Source organism: Falco biarmicus, chromosome 12 (assembly GCF_023638135.1).
Source record: "Falco biarmicus isolate bFalBia1 chromosome 12, bFalBia1.pri, whole genome shotgun sequence".
Lineage (NCBI taxonomy): Eukaryota > Metazoa > Chordata > Aves > Falconiformes > Falconidae > Falco > Falco biarmicus.
Window position 1 is genome coordinate 22,593,058 of NC_079299.1, and position 19,544 is coordinate 22,612,601.

Consider the following 19,544-nt stretch of genomic DNA (forward strand, 5'->3'; position numbering starts at 1 on the left):
AAATACGTAGAGCTTGATGTCTGTTCAAGAGAGAAGCATTCTGGTTGATGACTGTGGGTAGTTATGGGTGGATGGATTTTTATATTTTACCATGATTAACTGACATCTACTGGATAATTGCTGGATTTAGCTGGAGAGGGCGGGGGAAGCAGCAACAGCCCTGAAGAGATTGAGAAGCCAGGGAGTGAAGCAGGAATAATCTACAGCTATCCAAAACCATTTTAATTTTTACAGCAGTAGGACAGACTTGAATTCAAGGCTCAACTCTGTTCTTTGAATTGCGGCTCCCTCTGAAAAAGAGATGTCCCTGTGTGACTTACATTTCACCTCCAGGTCTCCAGTGAGAGGTTCTCTTTCTTTGCCTGTGTATATCCTTTCTCTGTGTTGCCTCTGCATAGACCAGGCCAGAAATTTCTAGGAAACCATAGAACCTTGGGTTTTAGCATTTTTAAACTCGTCTGTACTCTGTGACAGGAGCCATCAGTGCTGTGGTTCAAATACCGATGTGAAGGAATAAAGTCCTGACTTTTCTTTATGGATGTAGTAGATGTGTCCGAAGGAGGGTGGCTTCACTTCTCCATTTAAACAGGCTCCAGTCTGCCATCGCATTTCTTAGCAGCTCCATCCTTCGTTAGAGATGTGAGGTGTATTCTGCCAGGTTAGGCGATGGAGCCGAGTACCTTACGGCAGTAACCAGAGCAGTTTCTGTCAGTATATGTCAGGGAGGAAGTCACGTACATTGTGTGGCCATGTGACAGTTCCCTGAAGTCCTTTTATAGCAGCCCATCTTCCTGAAAGGGAAGGTCTTTGGCAAGTCTTACTTGTCAGATTTTCAGAGGAAAAATTGAAGCCTATTTCTGAACAGTGGTTGTTGCCAGCTTTCATGTGACAAAGGAACTTGTTTGCAAGCGCCAAAAGCACTCACATTTTGACTGTAGCAACAGCTTTTCATAACACTGAAAAGTAGTCAAGTACATGAACTATCATGCTAAGCTGTATGTCTCATGAAAACCTTTTAAAGTTTTAAAGCACTGTTTATAGCTGTAGGTTTTAAAATATGCCGAGGTCTTATGAAACCTAAACTGTACTTTAAGCTTTGTACATTGGAATAATCTCATATCAATGATGTTGTGTTTTATCATGTGTTTCTTAATCTGTACAGTACCTGTTAAGAGAATCTAAAATCTAAAAGGCTGTGTGTGCTTTGAGCTGGCAAATTGAGAGTATAAAACGTTCTTTTACAGGTTCTTTTGCAAAATAAGTTGTACTAGTACAGTGGCACAGGGCAGTATTTACTCCAAAACTGAGAAGCAACCCTAAAGACTTTTGATTTTTTTATTATTTCATTATCATTATAGGTAGCTCAGTTGTCTTGGATTGAAAAGAAAGTAGCTACTGCTCTCTTTGGGACTCCACCAACTTCAACAGTAGAAGAAGCGTTGCAGAATTTCCTTAAGGTAAGTCCTAGCCAAGGGTTTCCCTGTGTGACTGTTTACCAGCTGCTATATGTCACATATATATATATATATATATATATGCTACATATACTGTTGTCAAGGTGTCTGCTCAACAGATCAGTAGCTATAAATCCAGGGCGCTCTTACATACCACAGAACTCTCTACTGAAAGACTTTCTCTTTTCTGTTTTGAAATTAGTTTGGAGATGAGTGGGTAGCACCTTTCTTCTCTTTCTTTAGTTTTAGGGAATTCTGCAATGACTTGACATGGTTAATAGTTATTGGATTTAATGCGAGATGGATATAGATAAGTTACTTATGTCATTGAAACAAATTAACCATAGCAGTAACCAATGATTTGCCCTTTTCTGCAAGAAGGTTAACAAGGAAGGCAAGGCAAGGCAAACTTTGACATTGTGACACTTCTCCTTTTCTGATCTGAAGCTCTTTTAGTTGCATTTCAATAGAAACCTTTCTTGTTTGTGGAGATGAAATTATCTTCGTAGTGAAGTGGAAAAGAAAGCTCTGTCATATAGGTCCATGTTCCTGGGCATTCTACTTGAATGCACAGTTTTTTTAATAAACCTGTCTTTCAGTGTCTTTCATATGAATCATTTCTACTTCTGGAGCTGAAAAATACAAGTTTTTCACTTGACTGAATTCAAAGCATAAACTTCTGTCATTGCAATTACTTTCAGACAATTTCTCAAAGGAATTGGACAAGCATATTTTCTTCGCTATCAAAAGTGCTTGTTTTCGTTCTTAATCTGTTTAAAGATGGAATGATCTCCTGAATTTTGGACAATACAATATGTTGCCATTTTCCCAGTTTAAGAGATTTTTATCTTTAAGGTCAAACTCCAAAGGTGGTAGAAACAATTTGAAATGTTCACTTTAGCTTCAGGATATTTTGTGGTGAGCTGAAGAGTGACTGTGGTTTTAGGTCATCTTCTGCAACAAAAATTAAATTACTGTCTAAAAGGCAACTGTTTGGGTTTCTTTTTCAGTTGTTTGATAATACACAGTTGTGGTAAAAGCAGCATTGTTTTGTTCTAAGGATTACAGCTACTATAAATTTCACTGATGTAATTTTTCTCTCCCAAAAGCTGTTTGTTGATTAAAGCTGCTTCTTGGTTAGTAGCTAATTGGTAAACATTTTTACTCATCTTTCAAGCTTCTACATCCTTGATATCTTTTAAGAGGAAGACAATCCTGAACTTTTTTAATGACCTGAACTTTTCAGGGGATGGTAATATGAAAAGAAAGGTGAACACAGAATTGGGTCTGCGAAAGAAAAATAATTACAAAGTTGATGAATACAGTTCATTACAAATTACACAAAGTGTGAGTGGTTGGTTGCTTGTTTATTTTTATGATGAGGAAATAAATATTAATAATCTAGAGAGAACAGTGTCTTCCAGCCCACTGTGTAAGTGAATTAATCCAATAGATACTCTGTAGAATGATCTGGTATCTTTAAAAAGCACTTAGGGAGAGGGGAGAGCAAGCAGTACCAAACATTTTTACATGTTCAATATCAGCACCTTATGTGCCAGGTTTAGGGTTTGAGTTTTGGATGTTCTTTTTTTCTTGCATTTGTTTTGAAGTGCTAAGCAGATTGCGGTGCACACGGTAGGGATGATTCAGTCTGATATTTGAGGAAGCTTAGTGCATTGCTAAAAATGTTATGCAGACCACATAAATCTCATCACACAAGTTTTATGTCTATTTTCTTTCCTGTTTTTTTTTATTACTTAGGCTGAAGAAATGCATCCAGGATATTCCAAATGCAATTATGTGTATTTGGCAAAGGTAACCAAGTTCTTTTTAAAAATAATGATTTGTAGACTCCGGTATTCTTACAGTGGTCTGATTGGAAACAAAATGTTTTTTCTTCTCAGTGCTATAAAGATCTTGGCCAGAGAAATAATGCACTGAAGTACTGTGATTCTGCGCTGTCAATTCTCTCAGTTACTAATGAGGTGGGTATTGAGAGTGATAACTTGTTCTCTTGTGACACTGTCTTGTCTTGGCACCCATTGTTGCACTGTCAGTAATAACGTAATGTTTTGTTTTTTCCTCTGAACACAGAACCTTCCTTTTTCCTCCACTCTAGGTTGGCTCATTACAGTTGTCTGTATCAACAGCTTTTTAAAAAAAATATCTTTGTTTGGGGAGCTGTCAGGGACTTGTCTGTGTCAGAGGCTGTCAGAAATTGAATCACACTCTTTGTAATTCAACCCATTTCATTAGACTATCTTAAACATAAGCAGTTGAGTGTGTCACTCTAGCTGTGCTGAAATTTTGCCCCAGACCTATTTTTCTCAGTTGAAAGCATTCTGAATTTTTGTCCCACAGTCTGTATTGCTGCTCCGGAAAGCCTCGGGTTTGTGATTCTTGTCAAGACCCCCAGTGCAGTGCGTTAGCTATAGCAGAGGTAGATGAGTTATTCAAGATTGCCTTTGTCTTCAACCGCAGTGCAGTTAAGGAGGCACAATTCTTCCAGTTACATCTGCTGGAACGTAGTTTATTTTATTCTAAGAGATTATTAGATTCTTTGTTATGTCCTTTAGAGTATTTTTAGAATGTGGACGCAAAATTTCTACGGATACTTGAGAGATTTTAAGTGATTTAATTTCTCAAATATAAACCAAGTCATGGCAAGAAGATTCACTCTGATCTCATGTAGAAGCAAGCTCCATAATTACCGACCTACGACTGGAAATGTCTTACCATCCTAGAGCGTGACAAGTTCAAACCTGAGCTTTGTCAGCCTAAGGGACCCTCTTTGAGCACAGCAGATGTGGTAGCGAGAGAGGGGTGATTCCAGAGACGAATTGGCCTTATCCCATTTAATTCTTTGAAGTTCAGGAAAAAGACCATTAAATAGCTCTGTAACTTGATTGACAATAAATGCTGTATGTGGAGCACTAACATGTTTATGTCAAGTGTTCCTGCTGGGAAGAAAGACCACTGCATGCCTCACCAGCAGCTGCTCCTGGGTGGCCTCTATTTTTGGCCCAAGTTATAGTATGTACCAATCCTAAATTAAGCAATCATTGCTTAAGTTCAGTCTTTCTTTAAATATGTATTGATACAGATATGACATTAATAATCTCTTAACTCTGCTTCATTCTTTGCTTCCTGTTGAAATGTACCTTCAGCTTGCCTATTACAGAACATAGGAAAGACTGCTGTAAATTATCCATTATTCGGTACCTTACATCTTTGGGTGGAAGTAGGACCAATGGCGTAAGGGAGGGAGCATACAACTGAAATTGCTTGAACTCAGCCTGTTTTGTATATATGAGTACTGACTGTGCTGGTGAATTTTTTGTTTTTCCTGTATTCAACTTGCTACGGGCCAGGTGATCTTGCAACGAACTGGAAAATTGCAAACAAACATATATCGCAGAAACTTCTGGCGGGCAGAAGACTGCCTGTGTTTAGTAAACTGGAAGTCATTCAACATATTCATAAGGACTCCTTGAAAAAGTATAGAGATGGCGTAGATTGGGATTCATCTTTCATAACAATAGCTGCAGAAGATTTTGTGACCAAAGGTAGTAGCTGAGGCTCCCCCTGCACTCAGAGGAGAGAGAGGCACATCAGGTGCCCCATCCTGCCTCTCTGTCCCATGATGGCAGAGACTGGATGTGAAGGTATGTGCAAGATGTGTACCTGAGACACCCAGCTGCTAGATTGGGCAGTTAATGAGTGGTGAATCTTGCCTCTGAAGTCCTGTGTCATCAGCCTAAACGTGAGCTGGAGTTCAGTGCATCCTGGGCCACCTGGAGGGGCTTAGTCCGTGGTAAAAGGAATGCCCCATCACATTTCTGAAGTACGGGCAGACCTGAGGAGGAGGGGGAACTCTGAGGTGAGAGCAGGAATTCAGGAGCAGTTTGAGGGGTGGTTGGGTGGGTGGGTGTATTCTGGCAAGCAGGGTGGAGATGAGAAAAGAATGACACTGGTATGTGAGCAGAACAAAGAGCAGCAAATGGGCCCCAAAAATCCTCTGTCCCTCTGAAAAGGACAGATGATTTGTCCTCTTCTGTTTTGACTAATTCTATAGATAACACAGATTTTTCTGCTTTGTCTTGTTTACTTGTGATGTGTTTTGAGTTAAGTTTAGAAAAAAAAGTCCAGGAAAGTATGGCATTGGGGCAAGAGTGTGTAATTCAATTAAAAAAAAAAAAAAAGGCAGTCAGCACAAGGTAAAACCAAGTGCATGCTGAAAGGAATTACTATAAAATGGAGATCTGGAACACAAACTGTGCTGATGCTGTTACCTCAAGTCCCGTCTGAATTAGAATATTACATGTTGTTTTGGTTATTGTGTTAGAGAAAGACTGTGACGGATTTGGGGGGGAAACATGTTGAAACTGAAGTGGTTCAGGTCTTGGAGAAATAACATTTAGTCAGGTTGGTTTAAGAGAGGGAAAAGACTGGAGTAAGACAAAAGAGACAGTAATAAAGGGATGCTGATAAAGTGCCTGAATTGACGACAGTGCTGTAAAAGGTGGGGTTCATGGTCTGAAAAAGAAAACACAGGACAGCAGCAGTCTGAGGATTTCTTTCAGTTTGCCACAGCACAGGGTCTCGAGGTTGTCAGAAGCGTGGTATGTTGTCACAGTCATGTGAAACCCATCATTCCCAAGTGTAATCATAGTTTCTCATGTGAATTTTCTCTCTTTCTTCAGGCAGGGGAATTCCTTTATTGTTTTTAAACATTGGCTCCCACTGAGAAACAAGTATATATATAAAGGCATAAAATCAGGCCCAGACTGAGAGAGCGAGCTGCTGGAAAGGTGCCACACTGAGGAAATGTATAGTATTTCACGATACAAATTATTCTGCAGCATAAGTATGAAAAATAATAGTAGACAATGGTTTAGGTTTTGTTGCTGCTGCACATCCACAGTTTCCAGTGACTTCAGTGGGAACCAGAGGTGCTCGGCATCAGTAAAATAGCCAATAGCTTATTTTAATCCTCAGGTCAAAATCTCAGCTTGTCTAACTCAGGGCACTTCTTTGACACTTTGTTTAGAATTCATTTTGTGTCACATTTCAAGTTAAGGGAGATGATTTTTGTCTTGAATATTGTATCGCATCCAAATAGCCCTTCTGTGCCTCTGTTCTATCACTCGCAGAATATGCTTTTAATTGAAGGGGTAGAGGGGCTTCCAAACAGAGGTAATTCTAGTTAAAGAAAAAAAAATAAAAATCAGATGGCCAGGTTCAACCCTATTATGAACCTAAAAAAAGATTCCAAAGAAATCATAAAAGAAGAGACAAGTTCTAATGGAACAACTCCTGTAGGTCCTGATACCAGTTTTTAAAAACAGTTTGGCACATTTTTAACTGATCGGTCTATGCATTTTTTTATTTTGAAAGGAAATGCAGGAGATTTGGTGCAAATTACATCCGAAACCAAAACTGATGTTACGGTACTACTTTAGAGAACTTCCCCTTTATCCTCTAAACAAAAACCTTCAATGAATTATATGGTCCTTCCTTGGCCATAAATACTGTCATACTGTAGAGTTGGTACTTCACTGCTGGAGGTGCATGAGACATTAAATTGTTCTGCTTTTCTCTGGTGGCCGTCCAGGTGGATAACCTCAGGGTCCTGGGAAACATTCACCCCTTCAGTAAAAGAGATCCTAATGTTCAGGGCTGCTGTGAGTTACTGTAAAGTGCGTAACAGCTGCTCTGTTTATCTAGTAGATGTTGTATTACCCTTACTGAGACTTAATACTTTGTAGTGTGCTCAAAGCCTTGTTGAGTGTGGCTACATGAAGGGCTGTCGAAACCAGATGTGGTGGACTACTGTGATGGAAACAAATGACTTCTTTAAATTTGAGGAGAAAAATGTAATTTGAATTTGAAAACACTAGCATTTGTCTTGCATATAAAAAAAACCCCAAAACGTGTGTGTGTGTGTGTGTGCTTGATTAAACACATACCACTTTGCATGTAAGGGGAATAAGACACTAATTTCTTGTTTATAACAGAGATTGTTGGATATTTTCAAGGCTGGAACTTGTAGAAAATTAAGTCTTGATGTAGGATTATAAAATGTAATAGTAAAGAAATTATTTCTTCTTGTATCTGGAGATGAGCATGGGCATGAGAGTGAACTCCATGCTTGTAGGACCAGTAAGCTCACCATAAGGGATTAACAGCCTAGCAGAGAAGGAGATTAAAATTTCAAGCTTCTGGTCTCTGTGACTTTTTTTGGAAAATGAATCTAAAAAGCAGCAGTGACATTACAAAAAATGTAGTTGAAGAAGAACCAAAGACAGCAAAGCAGGAAGAACGCAAAGCAGATCTATTTGCACTGAAAGTTGCTGGAAGTCTTACTTGAAATGCAGATAAAAACTTCCCTGAAGCTGAGAATATATTTTACAAAATTACTGGCAATTTTAAAAGAATAATATTAATTTCAAAAACACTCCCAGGAATTACACATGAAGGCAATTCAGAGCTGAAATTCAAGTGAGAGATATTTTAGTTATTACAGAAATTGACAGCATTTGCTTGTTACAGGTATGGAATGGCAGGAAGCAGAGATCGTTAAAGACTCTGCTTTCAGCCTCAGCGACATTTGAAACTCTAGAAAAGCCCATGTGGAGAAGGAGGTAAATGTAGTAATGGCTGTATGTTTACACAAGAATGCAGTTGCTGAGGAGAAATCACACTCATAAGATTTTCTTACATTTTTTTACATCACCATAATTGATCTCCCTGGTCATTAATTTACTTTTTTAATATTGTCTGTAAGGAAAAGAGTGGGAGTTACAGAGAGATGGAAGAGAGGGCGGAATATAAACTTTAGCACCCATCAGTTTTTCCTGTTAAGACAGACCATTTGTATATTTTGAACTTTCCACAACAGATTTTCCAAGAAATGCCTATTCCAGCCACCATAAATTGGTCGCATGTAGCAGACCTTGCTGTGATGTTTCCATCAGATCTCATTTGAAGCTGCTGTGGTAATCTATCCTTCTAAGTAAGAATTTGAGGAGAAAAAGCAATTTCCTTTTGCTTTTAAAGTGAAGAGTACAAATTGTGACTTGTTTGTGAAAAAACTTGCCATTGAAATTATGTGAATAATTTGGGTTAACCTTATAAAAAACGTTTTTGTTTTCTCATCAAACAGAACGTTTTCTTCTCTCAACATCAGCAGCTCAATACAAAATGTCATTGTTTTCAGAGAATATTCGTTCATTTAGATTTTATGCACGTTTTTTCTCCAAATGCCAAGCAAAAGTCCACGGTGTTTCAATGACAAAATAATGGAAGTATCCAGATTTGTGTTCATTTTGAATTCTAGTCTATTGTTTTCCTGCTAATACTGTTTGTGGAGTTGAACAAGAATTTCCTAATAGCTACCACCAACCCAAAATAAGAGTGTCTTTTGAATATACTTTAAAAAACTATTCCTTAATTAGTGATTTTGCTTACACCGAATATGAGTGCTTCAAGCTCAGTGAATGAGCCTTTTTAGAACTCATTAAAGAGATCAGATTTCAAACTGTAAAATGCTGCTAAAAATGAGACATTTGTAAATGAGCTGCTAAAAGAATTCGAGACCTCCTATATTTTAAAATATTTTGCACTTCAGAGAATACAGTGTATTTTTCTCTTAGTGATCAGACCGATTTGCTGTCTGCATGTTTTTGAAGTTCTTGCCAAAAGGTTTGTTTGCATTGTCTGCTTATTCTTTCTCCCCCTCTAAAAACGATTCCAAGAAATGATGAAGATATTTTTTGTAGTTCTGTACATAAGGATAAAGTCTATCCTGATAAGTAATGAGCTTATTATTGACTAGTTTATCATGAAGTATTCATTTCAACCTCTTATCAAAGGTTTCAGCACGGTTCTTAGTGCAGCAAGGCTGATCAACCCATGATTCCTCAACACGTGGAGCGTGTCTCCTCGGTGGGTGTGCTGGCGGTGCAGGGGCACACTGGGAGTAGGATTCAGGGAGGTGGTGGTGCAGTGCAGGATGAAGAGGTTCGCAACTGGTTTCTTACTTTTGTAGAGTAGTCAAGCTTCCAGGAGTTTGAAATATATTGTCTCAGAGTCAGTATACAGGGTGAAGGAAAGCCTCAACAGGCATCTTTCTGTAGGGGCTGTAACTGGGCTTGCTCATGTTCAAGCTGTTTCAGTGATGACTGCACGGAAGGAAGGGCTGTAGGTCCCATCGTGGTGGGGCCAGCAGCTGGACAGAAGGGGAATGTCTTAAACACCAAAGCTCCACAATTGTGTACAATGGTAAAAGGAAACCAGATTACAGGTGAAACTGTCTTTTAAGGTCTTAGAAAAGAACTAGTGGATAAAAAGGTTACGTGACTATTACTTATTCTAAACTGAATTCTGTGATTTTGTAACGTTTCAACTGGAGTCCTCGAACTAGCCGAACTATTATTCACAGTCTTATGGGTGTGAAAGAGTGTTTGTCCCTCTGCTAGAAGTATAATCAGAAAATGTGGAATTATTGTCAGCTACATATTTTAAAGCTGTGCCTGCCTTGATCCCAAAACTTGTGACATACAGCAGTCATACAGAAGGTTGCAAGTGGATGATTGCATTGGTTTATTGGAATATCTCAGGGGAAAAACAGTATTATGCAATTGTATGCAAATTAATGCCTACTACAGTCACACCATCTGTGACAATCTACCATGAAACTGAGAAGGGATAGCATATAGCTTCATATGATTTATATTGTGCACAAGAGCTATTACTCTTTAATTAATGATCCTTGTGCATGTTTGGAAGTCTCTTCTGTTACAGTCCAGGATTTCTCCTGCAGCTGTGAAGGAATGATACAACTGTACCCAAAAGCAGGAGTGGCTCTGAGCACCTCATTGCCGTTACGGCGTATCAGAGTACGGCTTTGGACCACCCTTGCAGCCCAGCTCTTTTAATGTACCAGGCAGCCCCTCTGACTGCAGCGAAACCCTACAGGATGCATGTCAGCTTGGGATTTGGCAGTGGTTGCACACAATCATGTTATAGTTGGCTGGTGTAACCGTTTTGGTTGTGGTCATGGGGGTGTATCATTCTCTGTTGACAGCTGGGACTTTGTCAACAAGTGCACACATGTGCAGTGCCGGGTTGGGTGTTTTTAGGGCATAAGGAAACAATTAGCAGAAATGGAAGGTAAAATCATTATCTTCCAGTCTCTGCTTTAATCGCAGTTTAATTTTTACATGCACATTTATATGTGTATGTCTGTGTGTATATATATTTATCAGGGTTTTTTTTCAGCAGAAATTAACTGTCAAAATGTGGGCTATCTCCAGTTAAGCCAACATTCCTTTTTTCCCACCAGCTCTCTCTTCCGCTCTTGTGTTCAACTCCCTCTCTTCCCTTGTTCAGTCCCTGGCCTCCCAGGTCTTTTTTTCCTGTGCATATCCGCTGTGGATGATGAAACATAAAAGAAAAGCAACTAAATAGGAAGAGGGGAAAATACAGTCACTCATCCTGTAATTTGAATAGCTTTTGTGTAGCACTTTGCAGAACATTTTGAACTCGTATTCAACTCTGAAAACGATATGAGAAGTGTTTAATAAGTTTAATAAGTAAGCCTTGACAGTAGAAAATCAAGGTTGAAAATGGCTGTTTTCAGTCAGTGCTGAACTAAGCCTCAGGGTGAACAAATGGGACTGACATAAATATATTGCATTCCTCCTACAGCTTGCACCTCTTCCTTTCCCTGCTGTGCTCTAAAGGAAGATCAAAGCCTTCCTGCCTTTAAAAAAAAACAAACACCAAAAACCCCAAAAGCCAACCTTATTGTTCATTTTGAGAAAGCCACAGGCCCTAAAATCAATGAGGAAGAGAGTTGGCCAAATACAAGATTTATGGCTTTGTCTTCCTACTAACAGTCAAGCTTTGGGTATTAATGAAGTTTTCACCCTTAAAACTGGAGACTGGTACGCTGAACAGAGCTGTGGCTTCTCTCTCCTTTTAGTGTCACACACTTGGGTCTGGAAGGACTCTGTCCAAAGGTGATGTAATAGTTCCCTTCACTCACCATTCCCAGCTTTGTTTTTAATGCCATTACTGATTTTTTTTCAGTGCTTTTGCCATCTGAGTTCTTACTATTGACTGGAAGCCACTGGCTGAATTAACATAGCCCGTTAAGTAATTTGCAACTTTTACTGATGTAGTCTTGTTTAGAACTGGCAGCCTAGAGGTAGGACTCTTTGTACATTTGCAGTTTCTTCTCCACCTAGTTCTTAGAACAGTCATGGGTTTATTTCATTCTTTTTCTTAAGCCCGGAGGAAGGTTCAGGGAAGATTGCCCAATATGTCTGGGACCTTTGCAACTCATTAAAGCTTATTGCCCAATATAATCCTTTGCTTCTAAGGAGAGAGGCAATTATACAAAATTGTTTAGAGATATATTTTTTAAATGCTGTATCCTGAGAAGTGAGTAAAGAATCCCATCAACCCATGAAATGCTGAACACTGTTCAGGTATGAGAAAACCTGCATCTTTATCATTTTCGGCTTGGAAAAGTATGAAGACTAGGACCAGATCCAATGAAACCTTTTTCGTTTTCTTCATACCATGGGACAATATCTGGCTTTTTACTTTTTTGTTTAATGGACTTTACAGTCATTTTCACAAGATGACCACAGTCAGTACAGAAAAGTGTATTTTCCCTGAATTAATCAACATATTGATACAAATTTTGAGTTTTCCAATTCTTGTTGAAAGCCACAGGCTGGTGCTCCAGGCAGCCTGTAGTGAGCGGGTAGTAAGGGGTGCTGAATTCAGTGTGACATTTCCTTCTGTTAGAGTATTTTGGCAAGAGCTTACTGGCTTTGCTGTGTGTGCCTTTTAAGGCCTCTGATAAATGATTAGGCAGATAGTTTAGCCTATTGTTGCCAGTGGGAGCAAGGCAGCGACTCCAAGAGAAGTGTCCAGCTAATGTATTAATGCCTTAATCCAGACCAATAATATAATGTATTTTGACGTGTCTGGCATATGGTTTCTATCATCTCAATATTCTTCTCTATTCCTCCATGACATTATAGACAACTAACCAAAATAAAGAGAAGCAGGAATTTCTTCACCCGTAAAATGTATTTTAAAATGTCCTGTATTTTGTTCCAGCTCTTTGGTTGATCGGATAATGAAGTGATCCTGAAATTCAGTGATTACTTCACTGTCTGTCTATAGTATTTGCTTTCAGAATTGCCTATGGCATTATCTGGGAAAGAAATTCTGGTCTCTGTCATTAGGAGTACTTGCACAAAATTTGTGATGTGCAAGTGCTTTTCACTTGCACTGTAAAGTACACGCGGGTGCATGTACTGGGTGTTTGGACCCTCACCAGCCTGCAGGTATGAGGTGCTGACTTTTTAGAAATGTGGTTTTAAACCAAGGTGCGTGTCACAAGCTAGAAGTTTTGCAGTGGCAAGTGGATTATATCCAGGAGACATTTCAAAAATAAGTAGAATAATGGAGGTTTTGTACTGCGGTTACACGTTCATATGCATGTGCCCCTTTCCAAACAGATTATACATATGTCACTGGTTACCTGTGAAAGAGCCTGTGGGATGAGTTTAGTTTAAAGCCCCGTGCAAACTGTGCACTTAAACATCATCCTAAAAGGAGCCTTTCCCTTCTGTCCTAGGAGGTATAATATAGCGTTGGCTCTGGGCATAGCAGATTACTTGCCTCTTGTCCCCCCGTTGGCTCCACTCTGCTATGAGCCCAGTAGCATAGGCAGAGCCCACCAACACCAGTGTGGAAGATACCAAGGGTGTATGTAGTCAGTCCATGGTGGTTATTACAGGTAGGTATGGCTGTATGCACTGAAACCACAATCTAACCTATGTCATTAATTACATTTCCCAGTGTTTTCTTGTTAACTGCATAATAAGTCATTAGCAAGCACCACAGAAATATCTTGAGGGAAAACTGCATGCAGTCGGGTTGCAAGATTGCATAAAGATACAAGGCAAGGCAGTACTTTCTGCAAAGTACACCAATAGAAGTTACAGCCTAAGCTGAAAAGGCTTGCTGGTCTGTTGAGAAAGCTGTTTGTGGCTAACATTTTAAGTGCTTTAACAGAGCTGTAAAGAGAGCGCTGCCATCTGGCTCTTGTTTTCACTTCAACCTTTGTTTGCATTCACTGATGAATTAACTTACTATGCAGTCTTTACATTCTGTGGCCGTTGCAGTTGTGTGTTGTGTCTGTTGTTAGTAAAGAAATGTGGGTAGGCATGTAGGCAAATAGAAGGGATTTATCCTATCGAAGTTGATACACGATTGTCTGTTTCTTTCAGGATAAAGAGGCCCAGAAAGACTTAGAGGCTTTACTTCTCACACTGAAGCTGTGACACGTCGCACTTTTTAACTCTTCATGCTGTTATAAAATTGCAAAACTAAAATGAGACATCTGTAGTGACTGGGAACTGCGACTGAATTCCAGCTAAGTCAATGGGAAAACTGTCATTGATTTTGGTTGGCTTGGATCGTGGCCTTTAAGCATCTGGCAATTGTGATATGAAAATGATGAATTAATTTTTGATTATTTATAATCTTGTACTGAAGTTTAATTTTAGATTGCTGACACTGTGAGTCTGATTCTCTGAACATGAAGTCCACTGCTGGCAATGGACATACTGGGGATTAGGATGCAAAATGCTTAAATCTCACTCTTTGAAAGATTAATCGACTAGTATGTGATGCCAGCATAGAATCGTGTGTAGCAAAAACAAACAAACAGATGTTTCTATAGTAAATTATATTTGTATCAACTAATTTGCACAGATCTGTACAGAAGAAAGTCATGAATGTTTATGTTTACACATTTCTCTACTCTTATAAAATTAGTATCTTGTTAAAGAAAAAGCTGTTGCCTCTGCAGAGTTCTTTTTACTTTAAACCTTTTGGGTTTACATGGAAATGTGAAAACTTTACAAATTAAATATTAAAGTTATATTTTATTTGTAACATCAAGTACCATATTAAAAATCAGACCAATGAAATCCAGTGGTTTAGATTAATCTATTACAGCTGTGATGTTTAATGGATTTGTTACAGGATGTCCACAAGTTTGTGAATCCTAGCTCTTTCTCTTCAAACAGTTGCCTAGCATGGTAGCATCAGTGTGTCTTCAGAGAACCTAGTCCAGCATTTGATCGTCACTAACGTTTTGTATCATCTCTATAACATAACCTGTACATAAAAATAAGCTAATTAGAGACCTACTACTTCTATCTGAGTGTGTAGGACAGCAAAGTTTCCAGTAAAGTGGAACAGGTAAGGAAAGGATTTTGTTCACCAGTGGACCGATCCAGAATTCACCAAAGTCTGTAGAAGAATAAAGGCTAGTTTTCCAGTTTTCATTGGCTTTTAATTCAGGGTCTTAGTCTTGATGCAGGGAGTGTATCTGGAAGAAGTAAGCATTTCTGTTAAAGGAAATACAATTGGATAAGGGCAACTGTACATTCCCTTGACCTGTTTGATGCGTAAGATAACATGGACCAGTTTATGGCTAAGACAAGGACGAGTCATGACACCTATATATGGAACTAGCGTTTTAGATAGATGGGGAGCACTGAAATTAGCAAGTAAGAACTGAAGTCGCTGCAACAAAGATCTAAAAATTGGGCAGATGTGAAGGAGTGTATACACATACAACTGAAGTATGTCATAGTAAGAGTGAGCTGTAACTACTAACAACAGAAGGTAATAGGTGCAGTAGACTGGAAGAAGACAAATGTTTAGAGTTACATTTGAATTTAACCTGACTCCTTGACTCATAAAGTACAGAGATTTCAGAAAGTGGGGCTGTCCATTTTTTCAAACATTTTCTTTAAAAATATCTTTTCAGACATGCAACCGTTACTGTGAGAGATCACTGAAAAAAATCTGAGAGTTCAGAACTGGTTCTGAGTTCTCACTGTTATCTTCATGGTTTTCATTATCCTGAAGATCTTTACAAATTGAAATACGCATTTTAGTTGTTTTTAAAGTTCATTCTGAGGAAAAACAGTTCCCATACCTCTTTTTCAATTCCAGACTTCGCTTTTTTTCATACACAATTTCAGAGAAAAGGAGAAATGCCATATGAGATAAATCCTACCAAAGAATTCCTTCAGTGACAGAATAACTGAGTTGTGAACAGAGAAGCTGCAAAGGTGGCGCATCTTGATTTTGGTAAGGGCTTTTGGTAGAGTTTGCTTTTGACATTTCCATAGCCAATGTAGGAAGCATAGTTTAAATTATCTACGAGAATGATTTGTACTTTGGGTTGTTCTTGGCATTTCACTATCACCTAGGAGGATGTAATAAGGAGGCCTTTACTTAAATCAATTTTATGTTCATTGATACACTTTATAAAATAGGTTGGATTATGTAATAAATATTTAATTTTCAAGCAATTATTGCTGATAAAGTCTGAAACTGTGTTGAAGGAATCTGTTAGAATAAGAGGTTATTTAACTTAAATGCTGAATTTAGGTGGCATAAATAGGATTTGCTTCATTAAGGGCAAATAGAAAGTGTTGAATTCAAGTAATTAACAGAGGATGGAGGGGAACATGGCTGGTTGTGGCAATTCTCTGGAAAAGGACATGCAGATTCCAGTGAGGAGCAAGGTAATCACTGGGCAATAATGTCATGTTTTTGTGGAAAAGCAAATTTTATACTAGTCTGAATAAATAAACATTCCCCATTAAATTCACATGAAATAACCTTTTACTTTAATTAAGTCTAATAAGGTCTAATGAGGTCTGAGATGGAATACTATATCTAGTTTCAGGCACCACATTTCAAGGAGGTTGGGGGCTAATTGGAAAGAGTCCAGCAGAGAGACAAGAAAGATCAGACTGCTAGGCAACATAATTTTGTGAGTAAAAATCAAAAGAATTTGGTTTGTTTAGTCTGCAGGAGCAATGACTAAAGGAGTATTCACATTTGTAAAAAGCTAATGCTGAGAAGACAGTAAAAAAAAAAAAAACCAACCCAAAATCTTGTTCTTCTAATCCCCCATGCATAGGACAAGAAGTAATTGCCTACCTTTAGATTAGGCATTAGAAGAAAATAATCCTGATGGTAACTGTGCAAAGCCCTGCCATACATTTCCTGACAACATTATAAAATCATTTACACAAGTTTTAAGAAAAAGTTAAACAAAGAAAACTTCAAACATTCACAACGTTTAAGGCACAGTTCATCCTCTGGCAGAGGCTGGACTAAACGACTTCTTCAGATCCCTCCTGGCCTTGCTGTCCCTGGGGCGTGCATGGCTCCAGCCCCCGACGAGCCACAGGCATTTCTGCTGCGTTTCTGCAGTCGGTGGGGTTGTGTCTGCACACGCTGGCTCTGCATTTGGGCCCAGACTACCTGATGGATTTGTACTGTGAAACATTTACCAGCATGTTTCAAGACTTGAGTTTGAAGATGTGCGTCATGGCTACCCTCAACTATTTATTTATCACACCTGCAGTTTTAATCCATATGATTACATTTTTAAATTAAATGTCTGATTTTGTAAGTGAAATTAGTGATCTTTCTTTTCAGCCTTCTAAATCAAGCCCATTCTTCTTTTTTACTATTTGCTCTTTAGTAGTCTATGTGTCAAATCACAAAATAACATCTGGGATAGAAAGGCTGATTGTAATTATTCATTCTAAGCTGTCTTTCATAGGTTGCAGAAATATTCCTCACATGGGTAAGAAACTGCTATTTTATACAGCTAATTTTTTTTACTAGTGAGTGTATATGAGCATTCTCAGCTTTTTTTTGTTTCCATTTTGCTAATTGGAGAACTTTAAAAATTGAAACGTGTTCCCTAAGTTGTTCTCTAATTGCTCCTTGGAATAAAGCTTTTGCATTTAATTCTAGTCCTAGGCTATCTGTTCTCTGTGTCATAGCAGCTGAAGAAACAGTGAATATAGTTCCAGAGGGCCATATGTTTCCTTTTTTTGTTTAAAATATCCATAAGCAGACATTCACTTCTGTAGTTTTGTCTCAGTGGAGGAGCTAGAAGTTAACCATATTAACCCCTGTGGGCCTTTTAAGCTGCACAGAGCAGATGGTGCCATGGCCATGTTGCCCACTACCTCCTTCAGCTCTTCCACTGTAGCATCTCCTGTTTGGTCTCTGCTCCAGTATATACACTGTAAATTCTCCAGGGGAATTTGCCTCTTTACATATTTGCAAAAGGTGAGTTCAGGGGGCTTTGATCTGCTACTAGAATTCCTGTGTTTCATTACAGTTAAAATTACTAGTTCTGCCTTCCCGGGTAATTGAGATAATTTTTATTTCCTGTGGTGAAGCTAAGGGCTCTGTCATTGCATCCTGATCCCTTTGGGATTGTGCCCCTGAAACAGCAGGTAATCACAAACTAAGTTAATTATTTTTTGTAGCAATTGGTCACTGGCACACTCTGGAAATGCTTACAGTTATACACTCTCATACTACTTTGTTTAAATTACTGTCTTTCCTTTTGCAGAGTCCTAGGGTGATTTACTAATTTTTCCTATAGTAATATCAATACACTGACTTCTGGAATGAATTAGGAAGCTGTCCAGTGGTGAGTCGTGTGATGATTTAGAAAGGAAAATGACAATTCCTGTGTCCAGTTAAATAAGGAAACGAAAACTAAATCCATGCCTGCAACCCTGTTACTATAGTGGTAAGAGCTTGAATTAAAAAACAAAACAACCACAAAAAAGAAATGGCTACTGGAGATCTACCTATGTTCAACCCAAACACATCAGCTTATCTTCAGCCATCACTACCTGAACACCTTCCACCTGAAGTACCTAGAACCATAGGGAAGTACTGTGGGTTCAAGCAAGGTCCTTGGGTTTTCTGGAGTTTTCCTGGACACCCTGGCAGGTAGTCCTGTGGTGTTTTCTTTCAGTGGGTACAATAGTCATGATGGATACATTACACCTACCCCAAATCAGGAAATCCTGCAGTAATCTGACAACTAAAATCCTATTGCAGCATTCATCCAGTGCAAACTGAAGAAGGAGTGACTCTGACTGAAGGGCCAACATTATTGTTTGCTTTTTTTTCCTTCTGTACACAAGGTTATGTTCTTATTTTCCAGCACTTTTCCTTCTTACAGGCTCCCAAGTTCCTTGGAGAAGAAACAAATCAAACTGCCTTGACAATGCAAAAAAAAGTAAGCTTTTCTGGCCCCATCTATGTTTGTGTAACCCATGCATATGTGACACTGGTAAATGAAGCACTAGAACTAAGAATGTGAAACATTAATAATTTTTTTTGAGGAAATATTTTACTCATTTCATTAAAATAAACAACCAGTCATTCTGGAAATATTTGTGGGAGCGATGTCCAGTGTGAACTTGAATATGAACAGAGCTCCGTGCTTGGTGGTGCTGTTGACCCATGATGTGACTGTGGGGTAAGCTACTTAGCTACGTACCCAAGTTACACGCATGCAAACACTGTCTGTCCACTCTTCATATGTCTTGTTTATTAAGATGAATTATGAGCTGGTTTCAACTGCCTACCTGTATGAGCCAAAAAAACCAGCCACACAATATTGATTGGGAATATTGTAACCTAAACATGTGTCAAGGATATAGGCATGAATGTGGTTGTACTTCTTAATCTACTAAATCTACTAAACTTAAGGTCAGGTTTCTAATTCATGAATAAAGGTAATCAACATGGCTGATGAAATTTCAGCCCTCAGGTAGGAGAGGGCTTTTTTTGTTGTTCAGAAAAATGTAGCAAATCAGCAAAGTGGATTCAGCAATTAACTTGTGTTTTGCTAATCTTGGAAGAGGATAATTTATGAAGAAATGAAAAGTCATTTGCAAAGCTCCTGACTGTGCCTCTGAGTTAAGGATTGCTCGTTTTCAGAATGCTAGGCCAGCTTATATAGTGCCCTATAAAATCATATACGCTGTCTTAAAGCAGTAATAGAATTTAAATTTTTCAAAATAAAAGAGCAGAATGCTTCTACAGCAACACTTTGAAGTGCAGCAAGGGCTTCACACAAAAGCATTGCTGGACTGTGTGTTGGGTTTGATACCACCAGTGTGTGGGTATTGGTGGTTTCAAGCAAAA

At 38.7% G+C, this 19,544-nt stretch overlaps 1 protein-coding gene across 1 annotated transcript in view; it reads left to right on the top strand.

Moving 5' to 3' along the window:
* RMDN2 (regulator of microtubule dynamics 2) overlaps positions 1 to 15,874 on the top strand; it is a 50,843-nt gene extending 34,969 nt beyond the window's left edge. Inside the window, exons 8-11 of the mRNA XM_056357384.1 lie at positions 1,359 to 1,457; positions 3,216 to 3,269; positions 3,359 to 3,439; positions 13,772 to 15,874. Coding sequence (XP_056213359.1) covers positions 1,359 to 1,457; positions 3,216 to 3,269; positions 3,359 to 3,439; positions 13,772 to 13,825 — 288 coding nt within the window. The 3' untranslated portion in view covers positions 13,826 to 15,874. The remainder of the gene's footprint in view (positions 1 to 1,358; positions 1,458 to 3,215; positions 3,270 to 3,358; positions 3,440 to 13,771) is intronic.
* The last annotated feature ends 3,670 nt before the right edge of the window (positions 15,875 to 19,544 follow it).